The sequence below is a fragment of the Bactrocera oleae genome, chromosome 6 (genome assembly GCF_042242935.1).
Source record: "Bactrocera oleae isolate idBacOlea1 chromosome 6, idBacOlea1, whole genome shotgun sequence".
Classification (NCBI taxonomy): domain Eukaryota; kingdom Metazoa; phylum Arthropoda; class Insecta; order Diptera; family Tephritidae; genus Bactrocera; species Bactrocera oleae.
The window spans coordinates 62,514,599-62,537,706 of NC_091540.1; the positions used below are offsets into that span (position 1 = coordinate 62,514,599).

The 23,108-nt window shown below is 35.7% G+C and overlaps 1 protein-coding gene across 8 annotated transcripts in view; it reads right to left on the reverse strand.

Annotated features, from left to right (window-relative positions):
* The window catches only part of sif (still life), a 378,461-nt gene that overhangs the window by 331,794 nt on the left and 23,559 nt on the right, over window positions 1-23,108 (reverse strand). For 4 of the 8 annotated variants that reach the window (XM_070111162.1, XM_070111161.1, XM_070111160.1 and 1 more), the window contains 6 exons: window positions 22,610-22,983; window positions 18,861-19,255; window positions 16,420-16,476; window positions 15,771-15,945; window positions 15,438-15,686; window positions 15,164-15,293 (listed from right to left, as the gene is read on the reverse strand). In XM_070111162.1, coding sequence (XP_069967263.1) covers window positions 15,164-15,293; window positions 15,438-15,686; window positions 15,771-15,945; window positions 16,420-16,476; window positions 18,861-19,255; window positions 22,610-22,983 — 1,380 coding nt within the window. The remainder of the gene's footprint in view (window positions 1-15,163; window positions 15,294-15,437; window positions 15,687-15,770; window positions 15,946-16,419; window positions 16,477-18,860; window positions 19,256-22,609; window positions 22,984-23,108) is intronic. The other 4 variants (XM_070111165.1, XM_070111164.1, XM_070111163.1 and 1 more) reach the window with 1 other exon arrangement.

The window sequence follows — 23,108 nt, forward strand, 5'->3', positions numbered from 1 at the left end:
GATATCTCACATATTGAGTAAAATATTTGTATGATTTTATAGTCGGACGTTTGAAAATCATTATATTAGGTATACGGGCGCCAGGGGAAGTATGCACCAGATTTTACCCATTTTAAGTAAAAATAATATTTTGAAAAAGATTTTCTGCCAATTTCATTAAGAAATATCTCACATATTGACCGATACAAGCGATGTAAAGTCAAATCTGAAGCTCGAATACTTTGCATGAGGTATACGGGGCTAGGGAAAGTATTATTATCAGCAAAAGTTTCACTGAGAAGTTAAATAATAAATCTCAGAGTTTAACCAATATTTTAAGTCAAATAACTTCTATTCATCTCATGTTCGGTAGATCAGAGTTTTACCAATATTTTAGGTCAAATAACTTTTATTCATCTCATGTTCGGTACCTGAAAATTTATGATAATGATACAATTTAAATGCTTTAAGCCAAACGTTTCATTTGAGTGGTAAAAACATTGGGCTAATCGTATTCTTGTTGTGTTTTTATACCATAAACAGGATATATTATGTTTGCCACGAAGTTTGTGACACGCAGATTGAAACTCTCGAGATCTTATAAAACATATTTAAAAATCAATATTGTGAGGAGCTAATTCGAGTTATGTCCGTATGTCTGTATATACAACAACTAGTCCTTCAACTTTTGAGATATCTGAAATATTTTGCACATTCTTCTCTCCTCAAGCAGCTGCTCATTTGTCGGGACCTCTGATATCGCAGCACTATAGCATATAGCTGTCGTACAAAGTATTCTGGTATATAAAACCTTTTTATTTAGCAGCATACTTCCACGAAATTTGGCAAGAATTATTGCTAAAGACAGTGTTACTATATCCGAAGATATTGTTCAAATCAAACTATATAAGAAAAACAACAGCATATAACTGCCATATAAACTGACCGATCAAAATCAAGTCAGGATAACTTTTATATAAAAACAAGCTAAATAGTAGCAAAAATCGTTTATGACCAGCGAAATATTTCGAAAACAAATTAGAGAATTGCAGAATTCTTCTCTATAACAAATTGATTTGAACACCAGATTAATTGTCTTAGAAGAAAAGAACACAAGAACGCCTTGTAATGAAGAACTCAGCTCATTTAGTACTAAAAGAAGGCATGTACTCGTAAGCCAACAGTCAGTCCATATTAAGTCGCTGTATTTACTTTATCTTGCATTTCAAAAGTAGAGCACTGTTTGACCATCATCTGCACACTTTACAAAAATTATGCACAACAATATATTGTATTATTTTTTAAATCACCCTTTCTGCCTTAAAGCGCAAAGCATGCAAAAAAAAGTATTTTATAAACACAAACAACATTTAAATAGTTAGTTAAAAAAAAAGTTACCTCATTTCTTTGCCAGGCACTTTGTATTGTATTCAATTTTATAGAAGAAGCAGCGTGAGACTAGCTAACTATGCGCTTCTGTGTATGTGTGTGTGCGTGTAAGCGCATGTAAGGGTGTGAGTAGCAGTAGCCACTAAACGAACACTTTGACACAGACACTATATAAAATCATCATCGCAGCGCATATAACGGTACATAGCACAACACATTTATGATTTTTTTCTATTTTCTTGCTTTTTGCTGCATACTTTTAGGCGTAAAACGTGCCGCTTAGATCACCTCAACACAATATTCGGTTGATTAGCACACTGTTGTTGTTGTTGTTGCTTTTGTTGTTATTATTATTTGTTTTATGCACATTGCCACATTTCCATTTCATTTGCTTGCATTGCGCTTTGCTTTGTTGTTGCTGCAAATACGCGCGCTTTATGGCCTCAAGCGCTGAAAAAATAAAACGCTGACACAAATTGGTGCGCCCTAAACAACAGGCGAAAGCGCCAGCGAGTGCCTACAGATACACGCACAAAAACACAAATATAAATATGTTGCATAGATTTATTCCTTTGTTGTTGTTGTTGTATTCTTTTAACCACATTAATGGGCACTTTTTGCACTTGTCTTCTATTTTTTATGTTTTTCTAAGCTATAAAACACTTTTATTATCAAATTTTTTAATTGAATTTTTAATTCATATTACATTCTTGGTCGGCGTGAGGCAAACTCTGAGCTTAGAGCAACAAACAAGGGCACGTCAAAAAAGAAACGTTGCTGCGAAGACGCAAAAAAGCCACATGCAATTTTATAAGATAATAAAAATTTTTCAGTTACAAAATGACCGCATGAACGCTGATACCACACTAGGCCACAAATTAAGCGCGACAAGGCGACTGCCGGAGAGTCGGCACGCCGTGTTCGCGCCTCTCCGCGCGCAACATCATTGGAGCTTTTCCAATCACATGATGTTGGATGGGAATGAAAAGCTCCGACGCGGCGCTGGGAAATGTTGCGCTCAGTAAAAAAGCATTTTTAGAGCGCGTAAAGTAAAATAAGTTACGGTTAATGCATAAATGCTCACTGTAACGGCAATTTTGAGAGTTTCTTTATCATAATATAAAAAAATATATATTTTAAATAATTTTCATCTAATACTAAAGCTCTCTTTTTCGCAAAGCAACCAAACATTTCACGCTACTGTCCTCAACAACTTTCCACTGAGCACGCACTTTACGAGTGAGCGCAAATTTGACGAGTGAGCACACGTTTGACGCCTGCGCACGAGCTATCGCTCGCCGTTCGTGATGTCCTCGCCATTTTTGTTAAGCAAATTTCGCTGTTTGCTGTCTTAACGGGTCGCGTATTCCATTCTAGTATGCTCTCTACATTCCATCTGATAGAGTAATTGCATGTTTTACTCTCTCTTTATTCAACTCACGCTCTCGACTACACTCACGAGTAAGTCAACCACTCTCTCCCTATTACCCAGATTCAGAGTTACGAACATGTATGTCAGTGTAACAATGGAAACCATGCGAGCACACCTCCAATAAACACAAAAACTGTTAATACCTTTCCGAAACTGAAACTATGATTTAAACATTTTTTTTAAGAAATTTAGAAAATTTTAATTTTAGCTTCGCTTCCTCCCGAAAATTGTGCCACCTTACTTATCGAACACTAGTTTTTGTTAATTTCAAACACAATTCTACTCAAACACTCCAGAAAACACACTGCAAAAGAATTAATTTTACTGCAATAGACCGGTCCACACCCAAAGGAAGCCAAAAGAAACCACTAAATTTTTGTGCGACTCCCAGCTTTGCCACTCGCCAGCTCGTAGTAAAAATGTGTTTGTGCACATTCCAGTAGCGTGCAATTAAGAGCGTCGCGTCGTAGTTGACTGCTGAGCATTGAACTGCGCTGCAAGTGATTGGTTTGGCTTGGTTGATTTGCACTGCAGTGCACTGCTTAGCCAAAGTAGTTGGCCTTAAAATGCCGTTGCCAAAATATCGTTAGATGCAGTTATTGCTTTCACTACTCTCAATTGGATGGGAAAGTTGTATTTATTCGCTATTGTTGTTGTTAGTATGTAGTTGGGTCTATAAATTTGTGTCTCGCATTTTATTTGAATTTAATTTACATAGAAGTGCGCGCGAGAGGGGAGGTGTTAACAGTGTGCAGCTGACAACGTAATCAAATGCATTTCTTATTGCTTGTGTGCTAACTGGGTTGCCGTGACTACTTGCTAAATTAGTTTTTGGTTTTCGTGCCTACGTTATACTCCAAATTTTAGGTAAGAGGTAAAAATTCCGGTACTCTATGAAAATGTATACAAAAGCATTTTTTAAGAAAGCAAGTAATTCTCAACAATTAATAAATTAATATCGGCAACTTCATTTTTGATTATTTTTTTTTTGGTTTGTATATTGAAATGTTAATAATTTTTTAACTTTTTTATTGTAAACTAATATATATATATTACTTGCTATGCAACATTTTAAAGATTAAAACTAGGTTTCTTTTAGAAAATATAACTTTGGTCCAAAGTTCAATATTACGCCATAAAAACCACTTCATAAAAGGTTGGTGGATTTTGAATGACAACCCCATATTAAGTGTCTATGATTGAAAAAAATATAGTGTATAATTGGTTAACTGCAGTGGAGCGAAAACAATCAAAAAAGTTTTTGGTACTTGCGCTTAAAAGTTGACAAAATTTTTTTGTTATTTGCGCCTAAAGGTAGGCAACACTTTTGGAGCAAGTAAAAAAAGGTTCGTATAGACGTCATAGAACAGAAACGACAATAGCTAATAATAATATTTGATTATTAGGTCTGGTAAAAAGATATACATTAGTTTTGTAAAAAATTTAAGTTTTTATTTAACATAGTTTGAGTGAACTGATTTCAAATATGCACTATATGGAAGAAAATTTCTATTAATATGAAGAAATTTTCTTTTTGCTGGTCAGCGTTAGCGAAATCTATCATAATTGTTGGCATTTAATAACATAAGCTTTAGGAATCAAAATTTGGATAGTATCTATGTAAAAAGTACTGTAAATCGCAACCGCAACTCATTAGAAAATAATATAAATTCATATTAAAAACCTATGTGTATGCCTACAAGAACAACCTTTCATTGTAGGCGAATCTCAGCGAATCAACTTAGCATGTGAAATAACCAACTCCTTTAAATATTGGTGTTGTTGCTTTAGTATAAAAAAAAACAACAACACATCTAAACTTTTTACTATGCAGTTATTGCTTTTCCACTTGAATAGTTTTGTTTTGCTTTTGTCTTACCTACTGTTTTGGTTCGCATAAATATTGAAAGACCGCAAGCAAGAAATGTTTGCTCCAAAAAAGTTAAACGTGTTCCTTAATTCTGTCTTGTGGGTGTCATAGCTTTCAGAAGAGAAATGTAGTACAAAGCCTACACATGTCTCTACGGGAGACTTGGGTATGTTTTGAATCACATAGAAAACTAACTGTATATTTTCTGGCACGTGTGCGTGTACATAAGTTTTGCTGTTGTTTGGGTTGTGGCCAAAATAACCCTTTGAAAAAATTCGCTTTATTTTACAATTTTATTTCCGCTGTTCACTTTTTCTACGCCCAAATAGGTAGAAGTAAGCAATAAAATTGTCTGCCTACAAAATAGAAACAATTGTACGAACATTATTATGATTGTTTGAAAAAATTTTGAAAGAAAACTTATTGGTTTTTTACCGGAAATGTTACTTTCTCGAGTTTGCATTCTACTACAGTGTATAGCTAACCTGAAGCCTTTCTAGGTAAGCTTTTGGCTGAGACATCCGATTCTGATTATTTGGTAAAAAATTTTCAAACTACTAGAGATACCGCATATGGTACAAAGAACTCTGAGGGACTTATAATAATTGTTATAAATATCGTTAAGAAAGCAATAAACTCATGGAATATGTAGGTTTAGAAGTTTATAGCTTAGAAAATGTTATAAAGCTTAAACCAGTACGCCCAAATAGTAAGAACCCCAGTTACGCTGCCAGTGAGCAAAAAATATAAATATTAAGGGTTTTTTATAATTTATTTTTTATTTCAGGATATATCTGTTATGACAAAGATTATAACTTATAAAAACTGCATATTCAACTGGTAAAGTTCTTAAGTTTAGGTAAATTTCAGATGATTTAAGAAAAATATTTGAGAATGCTTAGCAACTAAATAAGAAATACTAAGATAATTTATCTTTTTCTTTATTCTTAGACTGAGCTGAAAAGTCGTTCAGGACTCAGGTGGTTAGTATGATCAGAAGTATTTTGCGACCCTTTGTGCCACTTTGTCATTCTTTGGCTTACTTTCATCACTTTTTTGTACAGAACTTAAATCATTGATTGCAAATATTGTCTAAAGCAGGAGTGATCAAAAAATTTAGTACAGGAGCCACACGACAACAACATCAATAACAACATAGTTCTCAGAAGGACAATAAATACGACAACTCAAAACTATATTCCTACTGAACTAAGAACAAACCAATATTTGCTATAGCTAAGTGACTGCGAGGCAATGTCAGCCAACACTGAATGAATAACGAACAATCCTTCAGTTTCGAGTGAGCTACAGACGACTCCAGTGCAAACCAACTTGCTTGCTGTGACCAGCTTGTGTGTTGTGCTTAAAAGCAATGTGTTTGTTGTAAAAGATGTTTTTGGAGCCGAATGGCGCCGAGTGTGCTATAATTTGAGTCCCCTGCTCTAAAGAGCAGTTTTCCTAACAAGTTCTTAGGACTTGTCTAAGAAATAAGGTAACCCGATTTGCAAATCGATATGACCTCGCCAAACTAAATAAAATAGTATAATATTATATAATTTATAACTTTCTTTCAATACATAAATGAGCTGACAGCCTCTACAACCCTCGTGAAGAACAATTAGTAGCCCTATAGATACGTACATACATATATATGTATATGCACATAAAAGTAAACATTGCCGAAAAGTAAGTGGCACTGCAGTTGGTTTGTCTTACACAAATATAAAAGATGTTGCCAAATTATACTGTAGAAACGCAAGGTGTCTTTGTAATATGAGAGCATTGGTGTTGACCAAAAAAAAGTACGATAAAATATACTATGAGCTGGTTTTTAATTGCGCTGACAAGGAGCTAAAGGAACAAAAACGAGAAGTTGACACTAAAATTGGCAACAAAATGAGGATGAATGGTGAAAAGAAGAAAAAGTTACCACTGTATTAATAAAAACTCGCCTTCACAGCTAAAGAAAAGCGGTCAGTCTTTGAGTTCAAATAGAAAAAAATTATCGATAGAGATGACGCCATAAAAGAGCAATAGACAAAGGTAAGGTGCCACCCACCAGGAGCTGAGGTGTAGACTTTAAGTGTAACTTAAGAATGATTTACAACAACTATAAATTTAAAGAAGCAGTAGGGGGCATATGACCTGATCTTAAATCCCATAACTTCTTCGGTCTTACGAAATCATAGGAGACTCTCTTTCTAATATTGCTACCGATGGATCCAGTTTTTCAAACTGAACCATGTATGTAGATGTGCTATAAAACAACAAACTATGGTCAACACTTTTAAAAGTATAAAGCAGGAGTGCACAAAAAATTTAACTCAGGAGCCACTTGAGTTTGTTAGGAGCCCAGCGCAGCCAAGTGATCTATGACGTGAGCACAACTGGTCGAAAGCATAAGTAGTAGGTGATCAATAAGTGGAAAGCTTAAATTAGTTTTTCCCAGAAATTTGTTGGAAACACTAAAAAGTCATTTACCAGCTCTAAAACTGCTAAAGTAGACGGAGTTTACAAGTTGTATAGAGAGTGCAGCATTAAGTTTCCTCTCTTCTGCTTTCGCTAACTAGAAATCTACTAAAGATATGAAGCACCTCATATAATTACTCTCTTGAATAAAGCCAAGGTCTAGACTATGCGGATTGAAAATTGTCTATTTTGCTCAAAAAATAAAAAATATACGTATATTTTCTTAAGCAGAACAAGAGAGAGAAAATATTAAGCATGAAGAGAGCAATAGTACTTCCATTAGTCGAAGTTAACATCATAACATAAACCCTTTGTCACCAAACTTTGAAAGTTCCTCAATTAAGTAAATACTGAATTGAGATTAAAATAAGAAAAAATTTAAACTTACTTCAACTTCGAAAAGCTATAATATCCTTCACAAGTGCATTTCCTCTAGCACAAGAGGTTAAAAACAGATCTTCATCTTGATTTTCATTGATCAGTTTGTTAGGCAACTTTATGCTAGAGCGGTTCGATATGAACAATATATTTGAAGCACGTAGCGCTATCTTTGACAAGAATTCAAATGCCAAATTTCGTAAGCATATCTTGTCAAATAAAAATGTCTTCCATATGAGGACTTGATTTGGATGGATCAGATTGTATGGCAGCCATGACCTATAGTAGAGATATAGGACTGCAGTTTCGGTAAATGCGCAGCTTCTTGAGGAGAAAAGCAGATGTGCAAAGTATCAGATCGATATCCCAACAACTGAGGGACAGATGCAGACAGACGGGCCATATCGATCACGCTGAACATTTATATATGTATAATATATACTTTATGTGATCTCCGACGATTCCTTCGTAGCAAACTTAAATTATACGTTTCATAACTGTCAATATAAATTTACAAGATTTTTGTCGATAAAACTATATATTCCCCGTGTTTTAAATACTTGAAAATTCGCTCTTCTTCTTCTAAGAATTGCAAAACGAACACCATAAATCACCCCTGAACGCGGCGGTATCCAAATTGCTCAAATCCGACTTAAGCTCTTTTGCACTTTCACATTCGAACACCAAAGCTATCCATGTGTCTCCGATATTCATGTGGTTATTTGCATATTTAAATAATACTCTCGACAAGCATATGAAAATGCATTCATGAATGCAACGATAAATCTGTCGCTCGTGTTTTTATTGTGATTGAGTTTGTTTATTCTACCTCCGGACATTGTCAATTTGCCAGTAAATTTGTTTCACTTTCGTTAACATTGTCATAGATGCAAATGAAGACATACACTTCTAAGCATTACATAAGCAATTCGTGAGAGGGAAGAGTGGGAAGGGGGGGGTACGAAGCTGCATGTTATCTACAATTCCCAAATGCTTAGAGTAAGTCGAGCAAATTTCAGTAGTTCTACTTCAGCTTGTTGTTGTTATGTGCTATGGACAGAGCTTTATGAATAACGCTCGACTGATCTGGCCTGTAGGTCAGTTTCCTGTTGCGGAGTGAATTGATTTGTCATATTGTTTTAATTCGTAATTATTCCAACCACATACCTAATGTGTGAAAGTTGGAAAAATATGCATATGTATGTACATATGTTCGGACATATGGTATTGGTTGGTTAAACGGATGAGGATGCGTTCAAGCAAAGGAAACACAAATTGAATCAGGAAGTAGCGGATGTTAATAAATATGGGACAGATAGGTCGAATTTTGCTTTGGTTTAAGGGGTTAGGGGTAGTCAGAATTTTCAAAAAATCAATTTATTTTTTTTTTTGCATTTTCGTTAAGTGTAATAATGATAAAGAGGGAGAGAGAGTGAGATAGAAATACAAAACAGGACAGGCATACGCATGAAGATAGAAGAAATGAGACAAATATATCTATAGCGGTCGGAGAGAAAGAGAACGCGAGAAATTAATTAATTAGAGTATATTGCTACATATAAGTAAAAAGAGCGGGAAATAACAGTTTAAGATGAATATGGAGTGAGTGAAACACAAATATTTAACTAAAATAGTAGGCGATGCATTTATACATGGTAAGAGAGAGAGAGCGAGGCAAAAGAGGTATTGTGTATGTCGAAAAGCCACGTTAAAAATGCTATTAAATAAAGTAGAGAAGGAGAAGAATAATAAGTGGGAGTTATAGAGCTCGAGCGAAATAGATTGTAGAGTGAAGAGATAAGAAGAGAAAAGAGGAATAGAGTTGTCTATTGGAAATTGAATTTCAGCAGCAGATTAAGTTTATATATTTTCAGTGAAAGTTCGCGAATATCTATATAGATCGATGTTTTTACAAATATTTTTCTTAGACAAATAGATGTAGAGTACTACTTTCCACAGGAATATTGCTAAACAGTCTGGCTATATGATTCCTTAAAGTCACAAATAGATATTATAAGGGACATTTGTAACTGAAAAAAATTTTTTTTTAACCGGAACATGATTGAGGGTATTAGAAGAAGTTTTACTATATTCTAGCATTCTTGAGATAGCGACTTTAGAAATTGTTGTTAGACTATTAAAATTATAATTGAAAGAACTACTTGGGAAGAGATTCACGCCAAATCGTGGGTTTAGGACTTTATCTCTAATCAGAAACCTAAAAGGATTATATTTAAAAGGGTCTAAATGTAGACCTAGTAGAGGCACAGAAGCTGGTGTACATGATTGAACTATAAGTTTTCAATCATTCTCTCCCTTTTATGAAAGCATAATTTTTTAATAAATTTTTTTTAGTGCACCGGGACTACGCTTACGCTTCTTATCTCTGAATTTATACCCGGAACAGGATATATCAAGTTTTCCACGAAGTTTGCAACACCCAGAACGTTCTAAAATTTCGAAAATAAGATGTTCTCCATAAGAAGATGCTTCTGTTGGAACCTGCGTTATGGGACAACTAAAAGATATAGCTGCCATACAAACCGATCGATCAAAATTAAGTCCTTGTATGGAAAGCTCTTTTATTTGATAAGATATCCTTACGAAATTTGACAGGGACTTTTGCTTAATGCAGAGATCCCATTTCCAAAGATAATGTTCAGAGCGGAGCACCATACCATATAGATGCCGTACAAACTGACCGATCATAATCGAAATAAAGATTTTTATAAATAATTTCACTCAACTCAAAGGTTGTTGATATCAAACAACAATAAACAAGAACTTTTGAAAGAAGCCTTAGCCCCTTGTCCTCAAAACGTCGCCGGTTACGTTTTCAGATTTAGTTATACGAACAGTTGCTAAAAGAAATGCAAGTGTGAAGGGTATACTAGCTTCGGTGCATTAGAAGTTAACGGGTTTTCTTAATCATTAGATAATAACTGATAATTCTATGCTCACTCTGCACGATTTATGAGAGATAACCTAACTGAAACTGACCTAACCTAACTTAACATACCGCAACCTAACCTAACAATGTGAAATACATTTCCCCTTTCCATTGGAGAGTGCATATTAAAGCATCGCTAATAGATTATATATAAACGAGTATGCGGTATGCCGACTAGACTGTAAGTAACTAGGGCAGACGAACGCATTTTCGGTGTATGGTCCAGGGTATATATGTATATGTACCAAACACATTTGCAAAAGTGTCAAAAAATTTCAAAACGTCTCAAACTTATATAGCAACCAACAAATGCATACAAAACGAAATCGCATAGTATACTATATACAAGTATATATGCATACATATTTATACTTATAAGTATTGTAAATTTAGTCACATCCTTATACAGCCAGTTGCTGCAGAAGCACGTTTGATGAAAATAAAATCCTAACTGCCAACAGTTGAATGAGTCTAAAATGAAGTAAGACATGCTGCAGCATAAATTCCAAACACACAAACATATATACACCATATGTATGTAAGTATGTTAAAAAAACTCAACAACAACAATAAACATCGATGCGAAGGTAAAAAGTAGGAAAAAATTGCAGCAGCAACGATAAAATATTCATAGTGATTGCAGTTCGCTAACGCCAAAGCTGTCGCCTGGGTCTCACATATACACCACCAAACAAACGCATACACAAACATACATACACATACAAATATATATATATATATATATATATGCAAGTAAACAAATATTCATCTCTGCATATATGCATAGGTATGTAGGCAAACATGGAGACTTGCTGCAAACAAACATACACACACGCGCACACACACATTTGCAAGCATTTGTTTCTATGCATCTCTCTGTGTGTGTGTGTGTGTGTGTTTGGTTCTTTTAATAAATTACAACTAGGTCAGTCAGCAAAAGCATGCTGGCGAGGCGAGGCGGGGCGGCGAAATGAGCGCTACTAGCCGTTGCTAGTTGCTGCTAAATGCACTGAGGGAAGTCTACAAACAATAACACCAACAACTACAATTATTGCTGCAAATACACACAAACACATACACAAAGTTGTATGACACACAGCGAAATGCTACGTATATTGAGGGAAAATTACAAATATTCGAGATTTAAGCAAAATTTGAAACGTCCGAGCTCTGGCTGCCATATGAAAGTCCCTCTTAAACAACAATGTAATGGATGGTGGAACATTTTTAAATTTTGTGCGAAATTGAGAAGGAGATTTGCTGATATGAATTATGAATTTTTGTAGTGAGTAGCTCATTTACTTCGTTTAATTTTTATTATTTTAGCTAACGAACCTCGCAACGAAACATAAAAAAGCTCTATTAAAAATAAAAGGAAAAAATTTTATTTCAAAAAAAATATACAATACCCCTCACAAGTGCATTTTAGAGCATTAAATGGCATAAAAACATCTTTATCTTAAGTTATGGTACATCGTTCAGTTTGTATGGCAGTTATAAGTTATAGTGGCTCGATCTGAACGGTTTCTTTAAAGCTTATGGTGTTACCTTTAAAAAAAATCCATGTCAAATTTCGTGAAGTTAAGTTGTCAAATAAAAAAGTTTTCCATACAAAGACTTCATTTTTATCGATAAGTTTGTATGGCAGCTATACGCAATAGTGCTCCGATATTGGTGGTTCCGAGCAATGAGCAATTTTTTGGAGCAGAAAGGATATCTGCCATATCTTAAATCGACATCTCAAAAACTGAAAGACTTGTTTGGGTATATACAGAGAGACAAAAGGACATACAAACAGACGGGCATAGCTAAATCGACTCAGCTCGTCATGCTAATCATTTCTATATATTTTTTATAGGGTCTTCAACGTTTCCTTCTGGGTATTACAAACTTCGTAGTAAACTCAATATACCCTGTTGACCTCTAAGTTTTCTCCATCCGGTGATCATATAAGTATTCGACCATATTCTTCATAAGGAAAACTACTATACTTGTAGCTTCCGCCCAGACAACCCGGGTGAGTTCGCAATCTGTTGTTTTTAATGTCGCATAATTCAATCCCTTAATACTAATACTATATTATACATTTCCTGGATTCGTCAAAGGTCTTGGGATCATGGATACACAAACACAAAACCGGTTTCATTTTAAGAAATTGAAAATACTTTGTTCCAACATTGGAACCCCCTAGACAATTTTTCGGTGATCCAACCCTATTTAGATCGGAAAGTAGTAAGCAGTACCATACATATACTTTTACTTCCCAAGCTTTGAAGGTGGGATACCAAATTGGGTTATTAATTGCTTATGAAGAGTATGAGTAGTATTCACATTTTCAATGCGATATCAAAGACATAGTAGCAGGGTTCTTTCGCGAACTTCAACTAACAGTGACTTCAGACTTAGTGACTATAAATCTGGCATCGGGAAACATCAAGGTGGCTTTTTGCCTTAACAGCTATATAGCTGAGGGTCAGTCGATAATGCAAGCCTCTCGTTGTTTAAAATTCAAATAACTGTTCTATGTAAGGCACTATGTGTCGATTGAGATCGCAAGATACGAAAAACTACTAAAGTATGCATAGCTATGAGGAACTTCTTTGGATTAACAGATACCTAACCCATCAAACTTGTTATTGTAGCATACCGCTTAGGCTTTCTAATAAACCAACAGTTTTGATAACCGTACTTTATTAAGAATTAAGCTAAAAGAAAGCCCTTAGTGATCTCAAATTAGTTATGAAGATGGACTTTAGCGCTCATGTTTCAGTAGAATTCTTCGATAGCATCACAAAATCTGCAATTGATTTCTATTCCAGTTAGTTCACCTGGTTAAGTAAAGGCAAGCGATCTAAGGTGTTTCAACTTAAGTTTCGCAAAATCTGGACATACGAGAAGGAACTGTTGTAATTATTCGATATCATCCAGAAAAAATTTCGACAACTGACATGCGGAAAGTTTTTTAGTCTCCACTGGAAGTCCAACGAATAGAATCATTTCAACAACTAGCAAAAAGGCACCTTGCTGAGAACTTTCAGACCACGCAAGTACGAACCGGTAGTTAAACATCGATACTCAGATTACTTCCCAGTCCGAAGATATTGTGATAGATAGTATATTTTCTTGTAAACTCCTCAATTTCCCAGTTTTATGATATTCCGCTACAGTATCATGAAGTAGTTGAAGGAATTAGCTCACCTTAACTAATGTTGTTCGTTTAAAGAACTCAAGGATCCTTAAAGCATAACAGTGAACAAAATCGACAAATCGTGCCAATTTTATCAAAATCAGAAGTGCGTAAATTAGCAGACCAACCACGATGATTTATACTTCAAAGAGAAACTAATTATTAGTATACATGTTTGTAATATTTAAATATATGTATTGGTTGCATAGCAAACACAACAAATAACCAAGTTATGCCACATTAAGCCGACAAATGTGCTTTTTGCCACAAAATGTAGCAATATAAACACGCATTAAATACCAATAATAACAACAATGGAACAGAAAAATTAAAACAATAAATCAAAATACTGACAAACTTGCAAAATTCATTCACGAAAACAATGCTCGCCCGCATATAAATATGTAAGCATTTTGATTTATTGCCTTCACGAAATACGACACGAGTGTGTCGCGAACAGTCAACGCTCTGCCATGCGCCATGCCTTCCAATTGACTTCCAGTGGCTAACGAGCATGGCCTAACATCAGAACAACAGCGACATTAAAAAGCTTTTCCAGGCCGACTTTGGCGTGTGACAGCTTTTATGGCAAAAGTTTTGCGTTGTTCGTATTTTTCTTTTTGTTGGTATTTGCTGAAATTTGTCACACTTAATTTCAGTGCACCTTTGACAGCTGAAATGCCTTGACCGGCAACGGGTCGAGGCCACAGCTGTCCTATGTACAAGCAGAATACTCTCGCTTGTCGCTTATTACCGGTGCTGCATTCGTAATTAATTGTGTTTGCGAATAGTTTTACACTTTTCATAATTTATTAGCTCATTAAACCGGTGGATAAGTGACTAAGACTTTGTTGACATAGTTGTGTCACTGATTTTTTGATTCTCTTTTATATGGTAGAAATGGCATTCTGTGATAATCTGAGAATGGAGACTTGTTTATTGAAGATAAGTTTATTTGTGTTGCTTTATTTGTTTTTAACAAGCTGCAGCACAAATAGTTAAAATAGAATGGATGATAATTGTTTTGAAGATCTATTAGCGACAAATTTTATATTCATCTCAACAATGGTTGTCAATAAAATAATTTAATACAGTTACTGTAGCTTTGATTTGCTTAACTAAACCTAAGAGTTATTTTATTACAAATATCATCTGATCAAATATGACCCAGACTGGTCCATATGAACTGCACACGTAAACTGAATCGAAACAAAGTTTTTCCTAGATTGGTACAGTTTTTGTTTTATATTCGTGAGATATTTAATCTCCATATGGTAAGGTAATTTTACTCGCATGCTGGCCAAAAACTCAAAATATTAAAATCCTTAACGGAGACCGATTTTTATCTAGGACTGTCAAAAAATATCAAAATGGTTTGATCTATTTTCTTAGTATATGCAAAGTTGGCCGGATCAGCTAGTTTCTCATATTCTTATTCATTTCAGTACATAATAACAGTATATAGAGTAAGTATCGAGCATAAAATGTATAAGTGAATGCGGTACTCACCTCAGATGATGTCAAATAGCACATGCGAGAGTCGGTGCTGTCGATAGAAGCCTGTTGTACAATGCCATAACGTGAATCACGATCACTCAAATAATCTGAACGTAAACTATCTTGACGTATGAATTCAGCGCTGAGAACATGAAATATAAAGAAATGTACTAGTTTATAATTTTTTGGCATTTACAAAATAAATTTTTAAAATCACAAACTCAAAAATTGTCTTCTTTTGCTACTTATCTCTTAAATAATATAAAACTTCTATATTTAAACTCACCGTTGTTCAAGCGAATCAGCGCGTGCACTTTTATAACCGGAATCATTAAGACTACTATCTTGACGCAATGAGGGTAACGAGTCCCATGGTGAACGTTTGTGACCCGAACCGGTAGTCTGTTGTGACATTAAGCCCTGACCAGAGCCCGAACCAATAGTGGAGCTGCCTGAACGCCAGCCATCCGAGTGACGAAACCATTGAGCACGTGCCGATTCACCAATGCACGAGGCGCAACGTGATGTTGAGAAGCTAGAAATGTTAAAAAAAAAAAAATTTTAACACATAAAAATAGTTGGCAAAATATTTGAGAATAATATTAATAATTGCACTTACCTCGTATTGTGATCGGAGAGATAGCCGCGATCGCGCTCACGTTCGCGCTCTCTTTCGCGTATGAGTTCATTACGATCGCTATAGTAACCGTCACGCTCGCGATCGCGCTCTTTGTCGCGCAGCGTAGACAAGGGGCGATGCGGTGGCAATGGCAATGTCGAGGACTTGGCGCTGGCTGTTTGTGCGAGAAATGAGAAAAATTTCTTACGATTAATTTTTAAAAACGCTACTGAAGTTGTTAGTCAAAATTTAGTTTGCAGAAATTTTGTGCAATACTAATTAACAATATTTTTGTATTCGTTCAAAATAATGAACCATTCCAAAACGAGTAAGGTTTCATCTATTGGGTCATTAGCTTGGGAATTGTTCAAGTGTTCGTGGGAAGCACTAAGAAGCCAGTATTTTTATTTTTTTTAGGTAGTCGTTCAAAGCATTGCATAAACGTGTTTTTTTTTTTTAAATACTATATTTTTAAAAGTTTAATTTTTCAAAAACATATTTTTTAAATAATCCAATATTTCGTTTTCAATATTTTTTTTTTATAAAATTAAACTATCAATATCAGAAATTTTTTTTATATCAATTAAAAGAATTGTTTTGTGACGTATGTATGCTTGTATGTTTATATGTAGGTATGGATGCTACTTACGCCTACGCATTGGATATGGACTGCGCTGTGTTGATCCAGGCAGGCTTTCGGCGAGTTCTTTATATATTTTTTGGTTTTGGCAATCAATTATCGATTAAAGTGAAATGGTTATTTCGAGTTTTTTTTTTCAATTTTCGAATCATAATTTTTTTTGTTTGGGTTGGTGCGTGGAAATATAATGAAATAATGAAAAATGCGATATGAGCGTTTCGGCTGAGTAATTACATATAGAATAGAAAATGTAAACATTTAGATTGCAAAAAGTTCGGAAATTCATTTGAATCGTGCTTACAGTATAAAATAACGAATTAAATTATTCCTTAAAAGACTTATAACAAAAATTAAAAACAAAAATCTTAAAATCGTAAAACAGTGTTTTTTTTTTTTAATTATTTAATCCATCCGATTGCTATATTCGCTGCGTTTGTGAAACTTGACAAAACTTAGCATTATTAATTCTAAGAGTATTTCTAGAATTAATTCCACAATATCTACTACGAGCCCCTGCCTGCCAGCAGACAGAGGAGATAGGAGAGAGAGGAGATAGTTGAAAACTTTTCGACTAAGAGTAAAGAAACTGTACTCTTAAGACATATAATATAATAGTATATGCGTACGGTACTCATACAACCTGGTTCCTACAAAAAAAAGTATACCAAATTTGATCAGGATTGGTTCATTTAACAACAGCTGTTTTTTTACGATGCGAAAAGTTTGTCTAGCAAAAAATTTAACAACGAGTTTACTTGAAATTTTGTGTTTCCAATAGAATTACGGGTACGAAGTCCTTAAGAAGGTTGGAAGAGTGTTTTGGGGAGACAATTTTATTATGAACTCAAATATTTAGGGGCACAAAGCATTCAGCCAAGGGCGTGAAGTCGACCAGTTGGATATTAATGAGGATAACATCGAAAATTTTAAAGAAATGATACCTGAAAAACGTCGTGATGGTATCAAAGGGATAGCAGAGATTTCAACGTCTCTAATGGGTAGAATCAAACATTTTGGGTATGAAGCGTGTCAAAGCTAGACTCATACCAAAAGACCTGTGTAAAAAACGTGGAGTAGAGGTCGCAAAAGAGATGCTTGACAACGCAACTGAGAACCCTACATTCATCAAATTTATGAATATGACGTTGAAACCAAGTCAAAAAACAAAATGAACCGTGGTGTGCTGCACCATGAACACGTTGCACAGAGTCGATCGTTATCATTGATTTTTCACCACGATAATACGCCATCACATTCTAATATGATTGTGACTAACTTTTTGGCCAAACACGAAACGTGAGTCATCGTCGTGTGATATGGCTACCTATGATTTTTTTCTGCTTTCCGCCTCGGTAAAATCACCATAAGTCCATTGAATCCCTTAAAAGTTATTCGCTAGATGCACTAAAGGCCATCTCACCGTGTGAATGTTGTTTCCTTTTCTGCCAGTTCGGTTCGAATTTGATCAGATGGCAAAAAAGTTAACTATCAATTAAAATGTAACTTTCAAGACATTTCCAATTCATCTAAAGACAAAAGTCGTCTTTTTCACCTACTTTTAAAAGCTTCATGCATGCTTTTCTTTAATTCTTTTTGAATATCTGAGTTATTTAAAGTGACGATTTGTCAACAATATTTTCGAGTTCGTAATTAATGAGAGCTTTTGCGTCCAACTTCTCTGCCTCTAGCAATTAAACAAATATTTAACTGGTCCAACAATTCGAAACAAAAAAGGTAAATAGAAATAGCTAACACTGCCTTGCACTAGTGTATTTTTTGCTAAAATGTCTGTCGATTTTAATTAACCCTACTTTTATCCAATTAAGCAGCTGTGACCAACCTAGATCAGGCAGTCTTACTCAACTTCGAGGTCGAGCTCATCGAAAACACTCACCACAAAAAAGTTTGCCATTACAACTGGACATATACATACATACATACGCTACATAAGTATACAGGTATTTTAACGGTTATATTTTTCGAAGTATGTATGTATGTAGAACGGCATGTATTAGTAGATATGTACGAATTGTTGTGCACAGTTTGGTATGAGCCAAGCAATGAATGTTCATCGCAAGCTTTGTTGGTATACTTCTAGCTCGGGAGTATGTACGAGTATATGTGGCGGACCAAGCGGGAGGGAGGGGTTGCTACAAATTGCTCTATTTTCACTACTAAATATATGCATGTAAGTATGTAAATTTGTAATTATTTTTGGTTTATAAAAGCTTGCTACTACTTAAAGCTGCAATAAGTACTTAAATATAAAATTTATAAAAATTGTATTTAATATTTATATAAAACGCTACCAACTAAACGCTATCACTAACAAGAGCAAATGAGCGAAATGAAAAAAAAAAGAAATCTCGAAAATAAATAAACTACAACACTTAGTAGAGGTAAATAAATAAATGGTGACGCTTGTTGTGGCGCCGCAACGCTTAGCTTACCCAGATTCTCCATGCTTTGTGAGAGCAAAGCTTCAAATGTATGCAAGCTGTACGATTCGGCGTCCATGCCTTTGGCTAAGGTGTTCCGCAAATGCATTTCATATTCGAGTAGTAAACGTGATGTGGGGCTACCGGGTGTGGGTGTGACATTTGGCGCCTGGTGATGATGTGAATGGCGACCGCCGCCGCCTCCACCGCCGCCGCCAGCGGTGCGTTGCCCATACGATTGATCCTGATCGGAATTGCCGTTACTTGAACTGGGCGTAGTGGCATAGCATTGATTGTCAAACATGACGTTGTCGGAGGGTGGCGAACCCTCAATGCAGCTACGTTCGCGTTCCAATTCCAAATAGAGATTACGTTGCGGATAGCCGCGACCAATTTCATGTGATGATCTGCCCGAGGGTATGATGGAAATGGAAATAAATAAGCGATAAAAATGTTTTAGTGACAAAATGGATTTAACGATATCTGTGTATAAACAAAGTGCGTAATAACACAAAATTCTGAAATAATTACAGTAGGGTTACATAGACGTACATAGACGCTTACAATTCCGTAACTTGTAAAGAATTGACTACTATGACTACTTTCGGTCTCATAGCTTTATTTGACCGCGTATGGAAAAGGTCGTGTCGGCGATTTTACAAAAAATACACAAAAAAAAAAAAAAAACTATATTGTAATTATATTTTCCACGTGATCGTGGTCGAATTTTGATGCACCACACCCAGGTGACCCGAAAACGCTCAGCTCGGATGAGAACGTAGAAAAACTTCACCATCCGAAAACCAATTGAAGTTACACAGGATAGCTGACAGTATGCATCTATAAAAAAAGGGGATGGCTGTATTTATCTTGAAGAATTGGGAAAGAGAAGGTTGGCCGCACGATGTGTGTTGAGTTTGCTCAGTCCGAACAACACGAGCAATTCTGAGACCACTTTGCAACAGTGTTTGAAGCTATTTAGTTGCAGTCCGAAGAAGTTTCATGAGCGTTGTCGAAGCATGTACTCACTATATACCAAGAAATAGTTGATATAGTGGATTTTACGAGGCGAACCTGATACAAACAATGTGAAGACTGTTATATTGACTTAAAAGGAGAAGCAGTCTAGGATTCACAAAATGTAATCACCATTGATTATCTATAGAAAGACAAAACGGTCACAGGGCTCTACTGCGCCGAATCAGCTTGATACGAGCGAAGTGTGATCAAAACATTTTTAAACCTTGTAGAAAGAGATGAAGAGCAGAAACTATGACTACACTCGTGCGGTTTGCCAAAAGATGGTGTAACTTTATACCTATACCTTATTACCTTCTGTTCCAATATTTCAAACATCCGTTTGAAAGTTGTTGTCCTCGTGCGTCTTCTTCAGTATATGTCATTCATTTAAAGAGTAAACAATAATAATTTTTTCACTCACATTCTAATATATGTCGAACTTTTTGCCAGAAAATATGTTTTTGCGTGGAGCTCTTCTTCATTACTTGGGTATGAAGAAAATCTCAGCTGCAAGTTTGCGTATTTTGGTGAAAGTTTATGGTGGACATGCCCTAGCATAGCGAACGTGTCAAAAGTGCTTTGCATGATTTAAAAGTTGTGATTTTGACGAAGAACTTTCTGGTCGGCAAAATTAGTTTGTAAATGAAAAACTAGAGGAAGAGCCAGCAGAATCTGTCGAAGTCACTCGAGCAGCCATTTAAAAAATTCAGAAAGACTACTTGAATGGTACAAAACGAAGTCCTTTTTGTATAGGATTGTGACTGGATTCATTACGGGAATCTTAAACGCAAAAAATCAACTGGCTGCCCGGCCAAATCAACGACAAAGCCGAATATACATGACACTACGGTAATGCTCTGTATTTGGTGGGATCAAAAAGACTCATAATATAGCACATGAGCTCGTAAAACCGGGGGAAACCATTAATTGCGAATGTTACTCATCGAATTGAAGTGAGCGATTGCCGAAAACCACATAGAATTTGGGACTACTTATGCAGAAATAATTTTCCACCATTACAATGATAGACCACATGTTGCAAGACCGCTTTAAAACTATTTGGAAAACAGCGGCTGGGAAGTTTTGACTCACGCGCCTTATAGCCCAGACCTTGCCCCTTCTGACTACCATTTGTTCCGGACGATACAGAACGTCCTCATGGGAATACGGTTCACATCAAAACAGAATATCAAAATTTGGCTTAATTTATACTTGGCCGCCATGCCGTCACAGTTTTTTTGGGATGGACTCCATCAATTGCCAGTAAAATGGAGAAAATCTTATAGCTTTAGATTGGCTATACTTTGAATAATACTATTATACCATAAGCCAATATTAAAGCATAATTAAAAATCTCACAGAATTACATGCAATTTGGAAAACGCTAATCCGGAAGAATGAACTTATCACTTCATCACTTATCACTAAACAATTGCCAGTCGAAATTTGCGGCCGAAACTAGCGACACTATCCTCAAAATTTTTACACGCGCTACTTCGTAATCAAATATTTTGCACAAACACCTTAGAGGTCAACAGGTTGTTATAAACTTTGGTTAGTGATTCACTGTTAATATTTACATTCACTTTTTTTTAGGCACAGTAAAGAGAATATTCAATAACTAGACAATATTTCAACCATTTTGTTTTGTTGTTGCTCCTCTTTAAGACAACACCTCTCCATAAATACCGGCATAACCGAACAGAAAACCACCAAAATCAGCCGCAACACTTTAACAACACGCTAATTTCGCGTTTAAATTTCCGCCTATGCTCACCCAACACCGTTGTTGCCACATATTTGCGCGAACACGTTGAAAGGCTAAGTCACCAATTTACACTAAAAATGTTGCGGAACATTTTCGCGGTGCGGACCGGCTTAAGCGGCCTAACACAACAACTTAACAGGCGCTAAATAGTATTGGTGGCTGTTGTTATTGTTGTGTTTTGGTTGATGCTTTGCTTAGCTTTGCTTTGGTCTTGGCCTGGTCATTATGCTATTTGTCACATTAAGTTGCAAGTAAAGCGATTTTCCATTGCAATTTTGTGGTTTTTTACTTCTGTTTTTGCATTTATTGTGCCGTATTTATTCGGTTTCATTTACCAATTCTATTTTGTGCTATACTGTTTTTTATTTCTTATACCCTGAACAGGGTTTATTAAGTTTGCCACGGAAATGTGGCACTATAAAATAGATACATATAAAAATGATCAGCGTGATGAGTTGTCCCTTAGTTTTTGAGGTATTGATCTGAAATTTTGCACATGTTGTTTTCTTTCCAAAAAGCTGACCATTTGTCGAAACCGCCGATATCGGACAACTATAGTATATAGCTGTCATACAAATTGATCGATCCAATACATGTCCTTGCATGAAAAACCTTTTTATTTGAAAAGATATCTTCACGAAGTTTGCTATGGGAAATTAGCCAAGGCAGTGGTACGATCTCCGAAAAATTTGTTAAGATAGGACCTCTATAGCACATAACTGTCGTAAAAACTGAACGATCAATATTAAGATAAAGAAATTTTTTTATACCTTCTTATGCTATAAGCAATGCAAACGTATAGGGTATTAAAGCTTCGGTGCAGCCGAAGTTAACGTTTTTTCTTGTTTTCTTTATTTTTGTTATATTTTCCATTCTTTAATTCCTCTATATATTTATTTAATTGCTGTAACTATCGTGCCTAAAACTACCTCCACACACTCCCCCGCCAAAAAAAAACATCCTTCGAACTTACCTCGATCCCGAGAATCTCGACGACTGACTGCTTACACGACCCATAGTGTTGTTGTTGTTCATTATGTGATGCATACCACCACCGCCAGGTCCGCCCGGTACCATACCCATACCAACGCCCATGCCGCCACCATGTTGATGCATATGTTGTGGCCCCAGTGTGTTGGCCACATTGGCATTATAGTAATTATAACGGCGCCGTCCCATCTCCGGCGATGTAACGGGACTCTCAGTGCTGGGCATTGGCTTGAGCATACGTTTCAGGGTGCTCGTGTCGACATTCATATCCTCGGTGCTCTTGGTTTTGCGTCTAGTGTTGTTGTTGATTATGTTGTGCTGGTGCTGGTGCATGTCATGTGCGCGTGCATCTCGTGTCTGCAACGATAACATACCGTTATTGCATGTAATCTAATGCACAAGCATTTATTGGCGATTTTTTCATATAAACATACATAAACACAAAGAAATACAGAGATATATATATAGATTGTATATATGTA